General features: G+C 41.3%; 1 protein-coding gene across 1 annotated transcript in view; it reads left to right on the top strand.

Moving 5' to 3' along the window:
- The window catches only part of pgap1 (post-GPI attachment to proteins inositol deacylase 1), a 145,028-nt gene extending 126,533 nt beyond the window's left edge, over window positions 1-18,495 (top strand). The window contains exons 24-27 of the mRNA XM_060828014.1: window positions 1,461-1,511; window positions 12,408-12,643; window positions 13,327-13,431; window positions 18,267-18,495. Coding sequence (XP_060683997.1) covers window positions 1,461-1,511; window positions 12,408-12,643; window positions 13,327-13,431; window positions 18,267-18,405 — 531 coding nt within the window. The 3' untranslated portion in view covers window positions 18,406-18,495. The remainder of the gene's footprint in view (window positions 1-1,460; window positions 1,512-12,407; window positions 12,644-13,326; window positions 13,432-18,266) is intronic.
- The last annotated feature ends 394 nt before the right edge of the window (window positions 18,496-18,889 follow it).

The raw sequence follows: 18,889 nt of genomic DNA, 5'->3' as shown, positions 1-18,889 counted from the left end.
AATGCCTTTTAAATGTTGTAATTGTTCCAGCCTCCCCCATTTCCTCTGGCAGTTCATTCTACTAACACACACAACCCTCTGTGTGAGAAAGTTGCCTCTTAGGTCCCTTTCAGTCTTTCCCCTCTCACCTTAAACTTATGCTCTCCAGTTTTGGACACTATAACCCCCAATTTTGGTGGCAACTGTAAACTTACCATACCTCCCATGTTCACATCCAAATCATTTATATAAATGTATGTTAGGTAGGGAGCTGCTCATCAATCCTTCAAGGCTGGTCAGTCGTTGGTCAAGGTTGCCATTTCCATTCATTTGAGGGTGGACCAGGGTCAGTCCTGAACAAGGATAAGATGTTATCCTATCTTATGTTAGGAAAAGGGCAGCATTAGGGTTTTTAATATAGTCTGATATTAAAGATTGGCAGCCTGTGTAATTTGATTCTTGTCATTAGAGTTACCCTGGCAGTCAGTCAGACAGGTGATGCATAAGATGGTAATACACTAATGGATTTGAGTTTCTATATGCAATGCAATGATGCCTCTGCCCCTTATATGTCCTTAGAACCTTTCTTGTTGCCCTCCCACAGTTAGACTTTGAAGGACTATTCACGGCTAACAGATGGGTAGAAAATTGAGATTTATGAATTAATGAATGAATGTATGAATCCCAGAGTGGCCTATTCTACGAGAGTGGTGCAAAAGAGGTGTGATGCATAATGATGTAATCAGTGTTAAAATGTGAGAGAGAACTCACGGAGAGGAACTCCGCATGAAACTCCCTAAAATTGACAGCCAAATCTCAGTGAAATTCAGCCCTAGGATTCTGGAGGTTTAATAAATGATCAAGTTTTGCAACTTCTCATTTAATAGTTTTTGTTAATTTTGCCTTTAAAAAGCCAGAGCTTCTGGAGGAAAATTTGCTCTTCCTTAGTTCTTTTGCCTTTTTTTGAGTGCTTCAATTTCTGTGTGCAGTAATGCTGCTACACTGCTTTAGATGATTGTGAGAACCCTCCCAGGAATAGAATACTCAAGTAGAAGAGAAAAATTCAACCTATAAAGGGCACAATTTAAAGAAATCCCTGCACATCTCCTGTTACTTTCGTCAACATTTTCTTTCAGCCAGTGCCACTCAGTATTTGGTCACGTCTCGTTATTGTTCTCAGGTTGTTGCTACAAGATTTCTGTGATGTATGTGAACTTGATAGTTATTGCATTCCAAAAATAGCACTTTGAGTAAAACCTTTGAGATGTTTAAATATAATGCACATATAAATGACAATTTTATTTGTATTTTGTTATATGATTAGTCACAATCATTGACATACATTTAAAACTGTACGTTTAAGATTTTTACTTGTATTTTACATGAAGCAATTTTACATTATTATTGTATTGACTATTTATAGATAGCAAAATTTTAATTATAATTCAGACATCAAATATTTAACTTGTATTTTACCCTAGGTCCTAAGCCTGCAAGCTTCAGTACGCACAATGAAAAGCATTCTTAATTTGGTATGACCAGATTTTATTTTTGGTATTTTATTTGTGTTAATGTATAGTTTGTAAGCTATGCCTTTATCTCGGGTGATTTAATCATTTTCTGTGAAAAATGAATGTCTTATAAGGGTCTCTGGTATTTTTCTTTAATGCTTTGACAGGGAAATAAGGGTATTCCATTTTCCACTAGCTGATATGTCAGTAGTATGTCAGTTAGGAGTGAGATGAGAAGAAATTTCTTTACTCAGAGTTTTTAGAATTTGAAATGAACTGCCTGGGAGGATGGTGGAGATGGATTCCATAGGAGGTTTCAAAACAGATATATATTTGAAAGTGATGAATTTAGAAGACTATGGAGATAGTGTGGAGAATGGGACTCGTATGTAGTTCATTCGGGAGCCAGTACATACACAGTGGGCCACCCTCTGTATTGTAAAATTTTATAAGCAAATTTGTAGTGGAAAAAGCATCAGCAGCAGCTTTTAATACATATAGTCTTAGAGTCATAGAGATGTGCAGCATGGAAACAGACCCTTCAGTCCAAGAGTCCATGCCGACCAGATATCCCAACCCAATCTAGTCCCACCTGCCAGCACCCGACCCATATCCCTCCAAACAATTCCTATTCATACTTGTGGGGGGGATGACTTACCAGGGGCAAGCAACGAGGTTCAGGCCTCTGGCACGGAGCCTGGCCCCGTTGCTCAGAAGGGTAGGGTGGAGAAAGGTAGAGCAATTGTTCTTGGGGACTCGATAGTGAGGGGTACAGACAGACGGTTTTGTGGGGGCGACAGGGACTCACGTTTGGTATGTTGCCTCCCAGGTGCAAGGGTACGTGATGTCGCTGATCGTGTTTTCCGGGTCCTTAAGGGGGAGGGGGAGCAGCCCCAGATCGTGGTCCACGTTGGCACCAACGATATAGGTAGGAAGAAGGGTGAGGATGTCAGACAGGCTTTCAGGGAGCTAGGTTGGAAGCTCCGAGTTAGAACAAACAGAGCTGTAGTCTCTGGTTTGTTACCCGTGCCACGTGATAGAGAGTCGAGGAATAGGGAGAGAGAGCAGTTAAATGCGTGGCTACAGGGATGGTGCAGGAGGGAGGGATTCCGGTTTCTGGACAACTGGGGTCCTTTCTGGGGAAGGTGGGACCTCTATAAAAAGGATGGGCTACACCTGAACCTGAGGGGCACCAGTATCCTTGGGGGGAGGTTTGCTCGTGCTCTTTGGGAGGGTTTAAACTAACTCCGCGGGGGCATGGGAACCAGGACTGTAGCTTTAGGGTACAGGACCTTGAGTGTAGGGAGGTTAGGAATAATGCAGCGATCTCTAAGGAGGGTGCCTGTAACCAGAAAGGTGGATTGAAGTGTGTATACTTCAATGCCAGAAGTATAAGGAATAAGGTAGGTGAACTTGCAGCGTGGGTTGGTACCTGGGACTTCGATGTTGTGGCCATTACAGAGACGTGGGTAGAACAGGGACAAGAATGGCTGTTGCACGTTCCAGGGTTCAAATGTTTTAGTAGGATCAGACATGGGGGTAAAAAAGGGGGAGGCGTGGCATTACTTGTCAAAGACAGTATCACAGCAGTGGAATGGACGATGGAAGAGGACTTGCCATCTGAGGTAGTTTGGGCTGAGGTTAGAAATAGGAAAGGTGAGGTTACCCTGTTAGGAGTTTTCTACAGGCCTCCTAATAGTCCTAGAGAAGTAGAGGATAATATTGCGAGGATGATTCAGGAAAAGAGTGAAGGTAGCAGGGTGGTTGTTATGGGGGACTTTAACTTCCCAGATATTGACTGGGAGAGCTATAGCTCGAGTTCATTAGATGGGTCGGTGTTTGTACAATGTGTGCAGGAGGGTTTCCTGACACAATATGTCAACAGGCCAACAAGAGGGGAGGCTATATTGGATTTGGTTCTAGGTAATGAACCAGGCCAGGTGTTAGACTTGGAGGTAGGTGAGCACTTCGGGGACAGTGACCACAACTCGGTGACTTTTACTTTAGTGATGGAGAGGGATAATCGTGTGCCGCAGGGCAAGAGCTATAGCTGGAGGCAGGGAAATTATGATGCAGTGAGGCATGACTTAGGATGTGTGGATTGGAAAAACAGGCTTCAAGAGAAGAACACTAATGAGATGTGGGGATTGTTCAAGGAGCAGCTACTGCGTGTCCTCGATAGGTATGTACCAGTCAGGCATGGTGTAAAGGGCCTTGTGAGGCAGCCGTGGTTTAGTAAGGAATTGGAGTCCCTTGTGAAAGGGAAGAAGGCGGCATATGTAAAGATGAGGCGTGAAGGTTCAGTTGGGGCGATTGAGAGTTATAAGGTAGCCAGGAAGGAGCTAAAGAGGGAGCTAAGAGAAGCGAGAAGGGGACATGAAAAGTCTTTAGCTGGTAGGATTAGGGAAAACCCAAAGGCTTTCTATAGGTATGTCAAGAATAAAAGGATGACTAGGGCAGGTATCGGTCCAGTCAAGGATAGTAGTGGGAAGTTGTGTGTGGAGGCGGAGGAGATTGGAGAGACATTAAATCAGTACTTTTCATCAGTATTCACTCAGGAACAGGACACTGTTGCTGATGTGAATATGGAATCACAAATAATTAGAATGGATGCCCTGGAAATATGCAGGGAGGAGGTTTTGGGAATATTGGAATGGATGAATATAGATAAGTCTCCTGGGCCTGATGGCATTTACCCCAGGATCCTATGGGAAGCTAGGGAGGAGATAGCAGAGCCATTGGCCTGGATTTTTATGTCGTCATTGTCTACGGGAATAGTACCAGAGGACTGGAGGATAGCGAATGTGGTCCCATTGTTCAAGAAAGGGAGTAGGGATAGCCCTAGTAACTATAGGCCAGTGAGTCTGACTTCAGTGGTGGGCAAAGTCTTAGAGAGAATGGTAAGGGATAAGATTTATGAACATCTGGGTAGGAATAACGTGATCAGGGATAGCCAGCATGGTTTTGTGAAGGGCAGGTCGTGCCTCACAAACCTTATTGAGTTCTTTGAGAAGGTGACTAAGGAAGTGGATGAGGGTAAAGCAGTAGATGTTGTGTATATGGATTTTAGTAAGGCGTTCGATAAGGTTCCCCATGGTAGGCTAATGCTAAAACTTCGGAGGTATGGCATTGAGGATACATTAGAGGTTTGGATTAGGAATTGGCTGGCTGGAAGGAGACAGAGGGTAGTAGTTGATGGATTATGTTCATCTTGGAGCGCAGTTACTAGCGGTGTACCACAAGGATCTGTTTTGGGACCATTGCTTTTTGTTATATTTATAAATGATCTAGAGGAAGGACTTGAAAGCTGGGTAAGCAAGTTTGCGGATGACACAAAAGTCGGTGGAGTTGTGGATAGTGAGGAAGGAAGTGGTAGGTTACAGCGGGATATAGATAAGTTGCAGAGCTGGGCGGAAATGTGGCAAATGGAATTCAATGTAGCTAAGTGCGAAGTCGTTCACTTTGGTAGGAATAACAAGATGATGGATTACTGGGCTAATGGTAGGCTACTTGGTAGTGTGGATGAGCAGAGGGATCTTGGTGTCCATCTACACAGATCTCTGAAAGTTGCCACCCAGGTAAATAGTGCTGTGAGGAAGGCATATGGTGTACTGGGCTTTATTGGCAGAGGAATTGAGTTCCGGAGTCCTGAGGTCATGTTGCAGTTGTATAAGACTCTGGTGAGGCCTCATCTGGAGTATTGTGTGCAGTTTTGGTCGCCATACTATAGGAAGGATGTGGAAGCTTTAGAACGAGTGCAGAGGAGGTTTACCAGGATGTTGCCTGGAATGGTAGGAAAATCTTATGAGGAAAGGCTGAGGCACTTGGGGCTGTTCTCATTGGAGAAGAGAAGGTTTAGGGGAGATCTGATAGAAGTGTATAAGATGATTAGGGGTTTAGATAGGGTAGATACTAAGAACCTTTTACCGCTAATGGAGTCAGGTGTTACTAGGGGACATAGCTTTAAATTAAGGGGTGGTAGGTATAGGACAGATGTTAGGGGTAGATTCTTCACACAGCGGGTTGTGAGTTCATGGAATGCCCTGCCCGTATCAGTGGTGAACTCTCCTTCTTTATGGTCATTTAAGCGGGCATTGGATAGGCATTTGGAAGTTATTGGGCTAGTATAGGTTAGGTAGGATTCGGTCGGCGCAACATCGAGGGCCGAAGGGCCTGTACTGCACTGTATCCTTCTATGTTCTATGTTCTATGTTCATATACCCATCCAAATGCCTCTTAAATGTTGCAATTGTACCAGCCTTCACCACATCCTCTGGCATCTCATTTCATACACGCACCACCCTCTGCGTGAAAATGTTGCCCTTTAGGACTCTTTTATATCTTTCCCCTCTCACCCTAAAACTATGCCCTCTAGTTCTGGACTCCCCGACCCCAGGGAAAAGACTTTGCCTATTTATCCTATCCATGCCCCTCATAATTTTGTAAACCTCTCTCAGGAGAGGAGACGAGAATTGCACACAATATTCCAACAGTGGCCTAACCAATGTCCTGTACAGCTGGAACATGACTTCCCAACTCCTGTACTCAATACTTTGACTAGTAAAGGAAAGCATACCAAACGCCTTCTTCACTATCCTATCTACCTGCAACTCCACTTTCAAGGAGCTATGAACCTGCACTCCAAGGTCTCTTTGTTCAGCAACACTCCCTAGGACCTTACCATTAAGTGTAGAAGTCCTGCTAAGATTTGCTTTCCCAAAATGCAGCACCTCTCATTTATCTGAACTAAACTCCATCTGCCACTTTTCAGCCCATTGGCCCATCTGGTCCAGATCCTGATGTAATCTGAGGTAACCCTCTTCACTGTCCACTAAACATCAAATTTTGGTGTCATCTGCAAACTTACTAACTGTACCTCTTATGCTCGCATCCAAATCATTTATGTAAATGACAAAAAGTAGAGGGCCCAGCACCAATCCTTGTGGCACTCCACTGGTCACAGGCCTCCAGTCAGAAAAACAACCCTCCACCACCACCCTCTGTCTTCTACCTTTGAGCTAGTTCTGTATCCAAATGGCTAGTTCTCCCTGTATTCCATGAGATCTAACCTTGTTAATCAGTCTCCCATGGGGAACCTTGTCGAACGCCTTACTGAAGTCCATATAGATCACATCTACTGCTCTGCTTGCATCAATCTTCTTTGTTACTTCTTCAAAAAAACTCAATCAAGTTTGTGAGACATGACTTCCCACGCACAAAGCCATGTTGACTATCCCGAATCAGTCCTGGCCTTTCCAAATACATGTAAATCCTGTCCCTCAGGATTCCCTCCAACAACTTGCCCATCACCGAGGTCAGGCTCACTGGTCTATAGTTCCCTGGCTTGTCTTTACTGCCCTTCTTAAACAGTGGCACCATGTTTTCCAATCTCCAGTCTTCCGACACCTCACCTGTGACTATCGATGATACAAATATCTCAGCAAGAGGCCCAGCAATCACTTCTCTAACTTCCTACAGAGTTCTTGGGTACACCTGATCAGGTCCTGAAGGTTTATCCACTTTTAACCATTTCAAGACATCCAGCACTTCCTCCTCTAATCTGGACATTTTGCTTCTATATCTTCCATATCCTTTTCCACAGTAAATACTGATGCAAAATATTCATTTAGTATCTCCTCCATTTTCTGTGGCTCTACACAAACGCCGCCTTGCTGATCTTTGAGGGTCCTTATTCTCTCCCTAGTTACCTTTTGTCCTTAATATATTTGTAAAAACCCTTTGGATTCTCCTTGATTCTATTTGCCAAAGCTATCTCATGTCCCCGTTTTGCCCTCCTGATTTCTCTCTTAAGTATACTCCTACTTTCTTTATTCCCTTCTGAGGATTCACTCAATCTATTCTGTCAGTCTCAGATACAGTCACATAGATGGGTTAACTCCAGGAAGGGTGAGAGAGGTCGGCACCTAGGGCAGGAGTCTTTTGTGGATATACCCATTTCAAACAGGTATGCTGTTTTGGAAAATGTAGGGGATGATGGATTCTTAGGGGGACGTAGCACGAACTGCCAAGTTTCTGGTATTGAGACTAGCTCTAATGCACCGAGGGGTACGTCAGCTTCCAAGAGACCAATTGTGTTAGGGGAATCTGTAGTCAGAGGTACAGGCAGACATTTCTGTGGCCAGCAGAGAAAAAGCAGAATGGTGTGTTGTTTCCCTGGTGCCAGGATCAAGGATGTCTCAGAGAGGGTGCAGAATGTTCTCACGGGGGAGAGGGGCCAGCAGGTGGTCATTGTCCACATTGGAACCAACGACATTGGAAGGGAAAAGGTTAAGACTCTGAAGGGAGATTACAGAGAGTTAAGCAGGAATTTAAAAAGGAGGTCCTCAAGAATAGTAATATCTGGATTACTCCCAGTGCTACGAGCTAGTGAGGGCAGGAATAGGTGGAAAGAGCAGATGAATGCATGGCTGAGGAGCTGGTGTATGGGAGAAGGATTCACATTTTTGGATCATTGGAATCTCATTTGGTGTAGAAATGACCTGTATAAGAAGGACAGATTGCACCTAAATTGGAAGGGGACTAATATGCTGGCAGGGAAATTTGCTAGAGCTGCTTGGGAAGATTTAAACTAGTAAGGTTGGGGGGAGGGGGGGTGGTGGTGGTGGGTACCAGGGAGATAGTGAGGAAACAGCTTGATCTGTGACAGGTACAGCTGAGAACAGAAGTGAGTCAAACAGGGCAGGCAGGGATAAGGTAGGACTAATAAATTAAACTTCATTTATTTCAATGCAAGGGGCCTAACAGGGAAGTCAGATGAACTCAGGGCATGGTTAGGAACATGGGACTGGGATATCATGGCAATTATGGAAACATGGCTCAGGATGGACAGGACTGGCAGCTTAATGTTCCAGGATACAAATGCTACAGAAATGACAGAAATGGAGGCAAGAGAGGAGGGTGAGTGGCATTTTTGATAAGGGATAGCATTCCAGCTGTGCTGAGGGAGGATATTCCCGGAAATACATCCAGGGAAGTTATTTGGGTGGAACTGAGAAATAAGAAAGGGATGATCACCTTATTGGGATTGTATTATAGACTCCCCCAATAGTCAAAGGGAAATTGAGAAACAAACTTGTAAGGAGATCTCAGCTATCTGTAAGAATAATAGGGTAGTTTTGGTAGGGGATTTTAACTTTCCAAACATTGACTGGGACTACCATACTGTTAAAGGTTTAGATGGAGAGCAATTTCTTAAGTGTGTACAAGATAATTTTCTGATTCAGTACGCGGATGTACCTACTAGAGAAGGTGCAAAACTTGACATGTATGGAAATGAATACACTAATGTTCTCAGTCACGTAACAAATAGGGAATGAAATTAGTTGCATATAATCGGGATTGTAAGAAAAGTTTTGACACACGTTATGGAAAGGGACAAAGTTGACAAATTTCACCTTCACTTGGAGGAAATCACCTAACCATTGTATATCCTGCCCCATTTTCATTTTCATTCAGTGAAAATGAAGATCAAGTAAACTCTGCAAAAGGAAGGTGATCCACTCTGCTTGTTTAACACCAAGGAGCGAAGGTGAAAACTGCCTCCTTTAAATTTGTCAGCTTCTATCAGGTCTCTCCATTTCCGTCATTTTTTGCAGAATTACGTATTGACGAATTTCAAGTTCTTCTTTTCAGGACTATTTCTTTTAATCATGATGACTTTGTATTCCTCCTCACTTGTGATGCGCTAACTTCTGGGTGCCCAGTTGAAATCCAAATATAGAGAATTGCTGGGGTCCTTGGAGGGAGACTTCAGCTCTTTATTATGAAATGGTGTACAAGCAATACATCAATACACTTTGCCATATTTGTCCACTCTCTCTGTTAGCTCAGTTGGCTGGGTTCAATTCCCACAAAAGTTGAAGTTGGCGCGGTGACCCTCAGGTTCAACTCACCACCAGTCTCCTCTCTCTCTGTCTCTGTCTCTGTCTCTCTCTCTCTCTCTAATGTGAGAGCAGCCCTATGGTCTTCTGAGACTATAATGACTACTGTATTTTGCCAACTCATGCCTACTGTAATTAATAATACTTCAGCAATATCACTGCAGTAAAAAAGCAGGTTGTGAGATTTATCGATTATAAAAATATAATTGTAGAAGCTAAAGCTTGTAAATGCAAGCCAAAAATTCAAAGTTTCCATGGAAGATTCTTGAGAAGTTTTATGTTCAACAAAACCAGTGACTCTGCTTAAAAATCAAATTTAATTTTCAACTTATGGTAACCAATGACAGTACAGATATATATAGCACTGGAAAATTCAGGTCTTAAAATTCAATTTCGAAACAACATCTCACCCACGCCATTCTTTTTCTCATGGCAGTCACCTTTTTGACAATTCTGAGTAGTGCTGCTAATTTAATGCCAATTTGTGCAAAATATAGGCAGATTTTTGTTGTTGGATAGTGCCTGTAGGAGCCTGGGTCAAGATTTCTCAAATTCATTTTATAGAAGATCTTACAGCTGATTAAAGCAGCTTTGCTTCCCATTAGGCTGGATTCAAACTCAGCTTCTAGAAATAAAAGGACACTGCACTATTCTATTGCTGCAACTAGTTGGGATTACTAGAACTTATTTTAACAAATACACTTTGCACAAATGTTACCGGCAAGTAGCTTAATTTAGTGTAAGTTTTATGTAGCTTTTAAAAGGTAAATTGTTTGAATGGATAAGTTATTGTCTATTATCCTCAACTCCTCGAAAGATATGTCAGGTTCTCTGGTGTACTATATTAATTTACTTAGCACAGGACAGAATATTAATCAATGTGAAGATAATGCTGTTTACCTTAAGACATTTTGTTCAAGCCAAACCTGCCTCTAGAAAGGTAGACTTCTAGCCTATCATCCTGAACTTAATTCCTGAGATGGTGGAAATAGGATAGGTATCAAACCATCTGAATGGGAGGATTGATACCTACTGAACTTTACAGGCACACTAGTGTCAAATGTGCTATCCAAAATGCTATGTGAGCAGGATGCATACCTTGTCTAACCTTACTCTTATATGTTTAGAAAGCAATGATTCCTTGACCACGTGTGAATCAACGCATAGTTAAATGTTTCACTTAAAACAAAACAACCAAACAACATTAACAGGATTTCAACAGTAGCTGCACTGCTAATTTGCCTTCATTCTTATTTCGCATCTGGAATCACCTTCCAGTAAGTTTAGGGAAAAGGAGGTGATGATTAGTTTATATTGGATGGTGCAGAGTTGTCATTAGTTTTGATGACAATCATGAAGCAAAGTTTAAACTCCATTCCATTCTTCGTGTTAAAAGAAAATTTGTGGAAGCCTAGGCCCTGCAAGGAATATTCATTGGGCACAAATTCAGAAATAAATAACTAGAAATAGTTTCGGTTGTCACTGACAATTTTTACTTTGTTAGGTAGATATTGTGACAAGAACAGATGCCTCACTACTTTGTTCTTGTGTTTATGACAGATAGGCCTTTATGAAATTACAGTTGCATCAAATAAATGTAAAGTATCATCTTTGAAAGGAGGTATTATTCACTGCAAACTTTCTTTAAAGGATAATTTTGTGGGGAATGTTTGATCTCACTCTGTCCAACCATGTAGCATATGTCTAATTTAAAAGCAAGACAACACAATATTTCACACACTTAGGCTGGGAATTTCCCCTCCCTAGAGGTGGCAGAAAGAGCAAATAATCTGTTGGGTGGCACCAGGGAGGTACCTACCCCCCTTACCAACACCTCGGAAATTCAGTTCTGGGTAGAAGACCATAAGAACAGGAGAAGGCCATTCGGCCCCAGAGCCTGGACCACCATTCATTGAGATTGTGGCTGATCTGTGACCTCATTCCTTATACCTGCCTTTGTTTAACAAAATTCTATCTATCTCAGATTTCAAACTAATACTGATCCTGCATCTGGTGCCATTTATGGAACAGAGTTCAAAACCAGAGGTCTATCTTTCTAACTTGTCACCAACTGAGGCACTTAAGCGGTCAATTAACAAATACCTAAGGGCCTCATCCTTCAGCCAATTTGTTAAACTGTAATCCTTCCTCACTCCGGGGGATAATTATTGGTACAAATGGGGTGGTGACCAGTAAAATTCACCTCTTCGTCTTTGCCTCTGCTCCCCACTATCTCCATTCAGATAAGCACTACCAGCGGTGACTGGTCTTGCTGTACGGTTATTAGCCTGAAACTTGTGTACAATGGCAACATTTCTACCTGTGAAGTAGGACACCTGGGTTCAAGTTCAATCTGTTCTACAAATGTGTCATAACATCTCTGAACAGGTAGATTAGAAAATACCTACAGTTATCAGCCTGAACCTCAAAAGGAGTGCTGCTGCTATCAGTTTGCCAGCCTTTGGTCACCAGCTTCAAGTGGGGCTGAGCATCATTGTCCCAAGAAGTGATTCTCTGAGAAGGCCCATGTGATCATGTAAGTGTCTGGTTGGCATTTACTTGTTGGGCTTTCTCATTGATGGGTGTTATCTCACTCATAGAGATGCTCATCCCACACGTTAATTAAAAATGCCAACCTTAGCCCTTAGAAGCAGGACTTTGATGTACTTTTAGTAGCAGTGCAGTATGTAATTAGAGAAAACATCAAATGTGCTGGTTATATAGTGAACTGCCAAAGATGGAAGATCACCAGATCAATCTGGGTTGTCACCCACAGCTAATCATATCTAATAATTCTAGCCTGTTACTAGCCTTTTTATTCTTTTTGTTTGCTACTCAGGATTCATCTTTGGTTGTATACAATAACTCATAAATATTGAAAAACAAGTCTAACTTCTCAGCAACTAACCATTGATCATTGCTTATGTTTAGCATTTTTGTTATATTTCCTTGTATAATATTTCTGGCTTTTTTTTTAACAAACACATAACACATGAAGGTTCCTTCTAATTTGCAGGCACCAAAACAGGAAATTATAAAGCAAGGTGCATTTGCTTGTGGTGCAAAAGAAGGCGACACGTCTAGAACAAAAGAGCCAGAACAACTGAGTCCAGACAGCAATAAATTGCTATCAGTTTCAGATGTAGATGATGCAGTGGACACTCTTCAGATTCATACTACAATTCTACATTTATTGAATTGGGTTATTCTATTTAGTGCACCTTCATTTATTTACTGGTTTAAAAATCTCAGGTAAGATAATTTTGCTCACAATTTGAATAACCACTGAATCTTTCTTGTTACAAAGTTAGTCAGCATTTGGGATTAATATCTGTTGAACTTATTGTATCACCACCATTACATTAACCATGTATTACTGTGAAATTACTGCCCACTATTTTCGTCAATCATCAACACTCACATCCAATCTGACACTAAAATATGAAGTTAGATTTTTTAAAAATTTGACTGCCAATCATTCATATGTCAATATTTTATCATACGAGAAGATTTTACTCAAATTATTGCACCTATGGTGTGATCTGTACACTGTATCATCATTGTGCATCAATGTCATGCAATTCTTACTTTAGCAAACTCATTTTGTGTTTAGAAACAAATTTGGCATAGTTTTGAAGCGGTTAAATCACAATAAAAGGAAGAACCTGCAGAAACCTACATTTGTGATGTCCATGTCGGCGCTCTTTATGTAACTATAACTTAACGTGTCTCTTTACCTGCTATTAACAACAGTTAAACATTATTCCCACAAAAGTTTCCTTGTAAGAGCAATTATGTGGCTAAGGTAGAAAGTGCAATCTGATTGCTTATTCCTCTTTTATGTGCAGTGGATTTATTGGTTTGATTTGTCAGTTTTTTTTCCTTTCTACTAGTTCTCATATATTAGTAATGTAATATTTTGTTCCATTAAACAGGTATTCTAGGAGACTTGATCCTGACCCCTGTGGTTCTATTGCAATTATCCTGGTGTTCTCAATGGGACTTCTCATTAATTCACATTCAACTTCAGTTAAGAGAAGGTAATTTTATGCTACTTCTGCATTTCTATACCTTGGTGAGTTTTATACTGATCTTTCCATGGGTTCATTAAATATATTGATGAAGGATAACAACCCCTGGGCAGCTCTTCAAAAATTGTGCATGTATTAAGTTTGACAGCTAGGCAGTGATGTGGGAGTGCAGTAACATCTATCTAACAGTCGTTTAGCAAGAGTCATTAATAACGACAACACTATTGTAGTTATTCCTTTTGTATATAATTTGTGTCTCAGACTAAATTTCTCAGTGTAATTTAGCAGTAAATAAGTGAGAGATTTAATGATGTGGATGTTGTAATTATTACCAGTTAGCTCCACAGTTAAAAGTGTAGTTGTGAACATGTAAGGTCATTTTTCATTTTTTCCCGAAAAAGTACTTAAGATTATCTTCCAAGAATATTGCAAAAGAATTTGATCAGAGACATGATCTTTCAAGAATATTGTGAAAGAATTTGATCAGAGACAAAATTGGGCAAGATTTAAAATTAGGCTAACAATGCAATAATGCAGTGCAATAATTCTCAAACTGTTTTAATTGACATTACAACTGGATTAATAATCATGGATCACCCCTTCTAAATTATAATAATATAATAATTTAATATGAAAGTGCTGCATGAAATACTTTTGGGAAAACAGGTATTACTTGAAGCTCACTTCAAAGTCTGTAATCCTTGGCAGGAGCTTGCAGAGAGTAGAACACAGTGGAAGTACGAGAGCAGCAGTACTGGTATAACAGCAGCACAAAATAAGCAAACCACATTTGCGGCTTTTGCTCACTTGCTTACTCTTCACCTCAGTATTCTGAGTATTCACCCATTTTGCTACCTAAAAGGGTGGCCCTACATCATGGACCACTTGAAAGGTTTCTGGGTTCCTTTTGATAGCCACTATTTTACGTTCATTCTGAAGCACTTATGCAAATAGCATCATGTTCAAATAACTGCATCCCAACACTATCCCAAGATGATTGCAACTCATTTTAGGGATGCAAAATAGAATAACTGATCATTAAAAAGCGTTTTGAAGCAAGTAAAAACAGTGTTATTTCAGCACATTTATTTATTTTGCAGTTTGCCATCAAAATCTGACTTGTAATGGAGTTTCGTTTTTAAAGTAGAGGACATTTTTGTAATATGAATCATGTGATTTGGGCCATTTATAAATAGGAAAATATTATTCAGATCAAGATGATGGCTTTGGGGACTACAGAGGGTCATCAGTCACTGCAGAATACCTACCCTTTGACTTGTTTTTTGAGCCACTGTGGTTACGCTGCTTGTCCTTTGAAGGTTTTAGTCAATGATGAATCTTCTAAATATTGATTGTGAAGTATTTGGCGATGGTAACTCAGTTGAACGTTAAGGCGAAGTGGGGAGACTGTCTTTCGAAGATCGTCGTCATCTGGCATTTGTGTGGCACATACATTACTCGTTAGTTATCAACCCAAAGCTAGATCTTGCTGAATACTGACACAGACTGCATTACCTTCAGGAGTAATGAATTGAAGTGAAGATTGTTAAGCCCTGAATGTGGTGAAAAACACTAGTCCTCTTTGCACTTGGCCAATTGCTGCTTTGACATCAAGGACAGTCACTCCCACCTCATTTCAGTTCTGAAATTAAGCTCTTTTTAATGTATGTTTGGACAAAGGCTCTGATGAGGTCTTGAGCCACAAACCCAAACTGAGCATCAGTGGATAAATTATTTTGTGAGGGTATATGCCACTTGATTACAACAGCTTCCATCACTTTGATGCTTGAAAGCAGACTAAAGGGGCAGAATTTAGGAGCAGTAATTGGTGGGATCCTGTGCTACTCGGAGCTAAGACTTAGAGTCAGGCCTCTCATTGAATTAGGGCCCCTATCGGATGAAAATCCTATGCCTGAGAGCTAGTGACCAGTTCATTGATGGCAGACTCACTTGGTTCTGCATAAGACATGTTGCTTCCATGGTTTAACATAAATGTAGTCCTGTATTATAGCTTCACCAGATTGGCAGCTGCTCCTGTTCCATGTTTGTTTTCCTTCACTGATCATTAAATCAGGGTTTTATTCCTCGTTTGATGTTAAGGGGAGAATCTGGGAAATCCTGAGTGTTGCAAAGTGGAGGAATAATATTCTGCTGCTGATAACCCACAGTACTTCATGGATATCCATTTCTGAGGTGCTGATTTTTGTTTTCCCTCATATTGTATTGCTCACCACCACACACAGACTGGTAACTGCTTGCTCAGGATTTAGCTCTTTCAGTCAGTACTGGTGCTATAAAGCCATTGAAGACTTCCAGTTTGCCTTTGCTACCATTAGTGCATATTCAAATTGATATTCAACATGAGTAATGATTCATCAGGTGAGGCAGCAAGGTAAGTAGGAGGTAATCAACAGGAAAACTCCCTTGCCCGTGTTTGATCTGATGCCTTGTTTCTCGACAGGGTCCAATGTCAATGTTGAAATCTTCCAAGGTTGCTCCCTCCCAGGTGTACACCATTGTCATATCATTTCTGGACCAATCCTGAGTATGATAGGACTGAAAGTATAGTTCTGAATTTTTTTATTCACTCGTGTGATGTAGGCATCACTGACTGGCCAGCATTTATTGCCTGTCTTCAGTTGCCCTTGAGAAGGTGGTGGTGAGCTGCTGCAGTTCATGCACTGTAGATAGACCCACAATGCCCTTGGAGAGGGAATTCCAGGATTTTGACTGAGCAACACTGAACTCAAAGCAATATATTTTCAAGTCAGGATGGTGACTTGCAGGGGAACATGTCGGTAGAGGTGTTCCAAAATGTATCTGCTGTCCTTTTCCTGACAGATGGAAGTGATCTTGGGTTTGGAAGGTGCTGTCTAAGGATCTTTGGTGAATTTCTGCATTCCATTTGTAGATAATACGCACAGCTGGTACAGAATGTCAGTGGTGAAGGCAGTGGATGCTTATAGCTGTGTTGCCAATCATGTGGGCTGCTTTGGCCTGGATGGTGTCCAGCTTCTTGAGTATTGTTGGAGCTGAACCCATCCAGGCAAGTAGGGAGTTATTCCATCACATTCTTGACTTGTACCTTGTAGATGGTGGATATGTTTTGGGGAGTTGGGATGTGAGTTACTCAGCAGTATTCCTAGCCTCTGAGCTGCTTTTGTAGCCACTGTGTTTAAATGGTGAGTTCAGTTGAGTTTCTGGTCAATGGTAACCACAAGAATGTTGACAGTGAGAGATTCAGTGATGGTACCACCATTGAATGTCATGGGGTTGTGTTGAGGTTGTCTCTTACTGGAGATGGTCATTGCCTGGCATGTGTTGTGCGAATGTTACTTGCCACTTGGCAGGGCAAACCTGGATATTGTCCAGGTGAAAGTGAGGACTGCAGATGCTGGAAATCAGAGTCAAGATTAGAGTGGTGCTGGAAAAGCACAGCAAGTTAGGTAGCATCCGAGGAGCAGGAAAATTGACATTTTGGGCAAAGATCCTCCATCAGCCATTCCTGATGAAGGAGTCGTGAGTGGTGCTGAACATTGTGCAATCATCAGTGAACATCCCTACTTGTGGCTTAATGATGGAGAGAAGGTCATTGATGAAGGAACTGAAGATGGTTGGGCCTAGGAGCCTACCCTGAGGAACTCCCACAGAGGTCCTGCAGCTGAAATGATTGACCTCCAACAGCCACAACCACCTTTCTACATGCCAGGTATGATTCCAAACAGCAGAGAGTTTGCCCCTAGTGCACATTGATTGCAGTTTTGCTAGGCTTCCTTGACGCCACACTCAGTTAAATACAACTTTGTCAAGGGCTATCCTCTGAATTTCATCTCTTTTGTCCATGTTTAAGCCAAGGCTATAATGAGGTCTGGAGCTGAATAGCCCTGGCAGGGCGCAAACTGAGCATCACTTGAGCTGGTGTTGCCACACAGCATTGTGGATGACACCTTCCATCTCTTTATTGATGACCAAGAGTGGCATGATGGGTTGGTAACTGGTCAGTTTGCATTTGTCCTGCTTATTGTGTACAGGACATACCTGAGTAATTTTCCATAGTCAAAAGTGAAGTGTCCTAACTTTTTGCAATGCTACCTCACTTTAGTCATTGTGGATTAATCTAATAAAATCAAGTCCTGTAAACCATAATTGCACTTCATAATTCGACACAGTAAGGTGTTATATATACAATGCTAGTCACAATTTTTGACTATGCGAACAGATGCGCAATATGTAATAATAATGATACAGGGAGCTGGCACTTGAATTCACAGACTCCATGCAGTCTAACTGAATGGCTCGAACGGGAACATCTGCAAATAGTTTTCAACTAACATTTAATCAGGAAGATGTGGAGCGGGGCATTGTTGGTCAGAGAAATATTGTTGGAAAAACTACCCAGGCATCGATTCTTCATTTATTCAGTGCTGTTTGAGGGCTTTGAGCAGAACTGAGTAATCTTCCATGTGAATGGACAACGAGGTTGTGAGTCTTTGGAACCTCTTGCCACAGAGAGTGATGGGGCAGCGTTCTTGTGCATTGGTAAGGCTGAGATAGATTCTTGATTGATAAGGGAATCAAGGGTTATAGAAAAATGCAGAAAAGTGAATATGATGAATGGTGGATCAGTTGTGATCTCACTGAATGGTGAAGTAGGCTTGAGGGGCCGAATGGCTGATTCCTGCTCCTGTTTCTTACGTTCTTATCAGACTGTGGGTCAACCTCTATTGTTCTTTCGGCCACAGTCTGTACTTGGCAGGCATCTCTGACAACACAATTTGATTTAAATGCACAATATGTGATGTTTAATTCTCTCCATAACTAATTTGTTTTTCCTTTCATGTTAGCAAGCTCCTGAAACACACAGCAAGACTGCAGCTCCTCTTAGCCATTGCCGCGGCAGCCTTTGGATTAGAACACTTGTACAGGGTTCCTTATTTTGTTACATTCTCATTGGTTTTATATTCACTTGGTTGCCTGGTGTAAATGACTTGGTAACATGTTGACTTATCAATTTAATTCATCGTACATTCAGCTTCTCTCAATGTACATTTTGTAATTTTTCTTAAACATAATGGTGCTACATAATTGTACTTGGTTATTATTGGCATGCCTTCACTGAATTATTGCATAACGTAAAACTTGTTAGAACTTCCTAGATTTTGGAATATTTAAAAAGGTACTATATGTATGTTGTCGAATTTTAATTTTCTTGGTATAAATGAAAATCCAGAGTATTATGTCTTTTAAGTGTTCTTTAGCATGTTGCTTTGAATTAGATAACTTTCAAGGCACATTGCAGATTGTCTTGTGTGGGGACCTTTTTAAACAGACCATTTCAGGGCTTTTATACATAATACCTTTGACCGTGTTCAGGCATCTCCAAAGAGACTTGAATATGATTTGGTTGCTGACAATAATTTCAGCTTAAGAGGTCCCAGAAGTGATTATAAGTTTGTTTGGGATTCTC

Source organism: Hemiscyllium ocellatum, chromosome 7 (genome assembly GCF_020745735.1).
Source record: "Hemiscyllium ocellatum isolate sHemOce1 chromosome 7, sHemOce1.pat.X.cur, whole genome shotgun sequence".
NCBI lineage: Eukaryota > Metazoa > Chordata > Chondrichthyes > Orectolobiformes > Hemiscylliidae > Hemiscyllium > Hemiscyllium ocellatum.
Note: the sequence above shows the minus strand (reverse complement) of the source record. Positions and strands in the feature narration are given on the sequence as shown.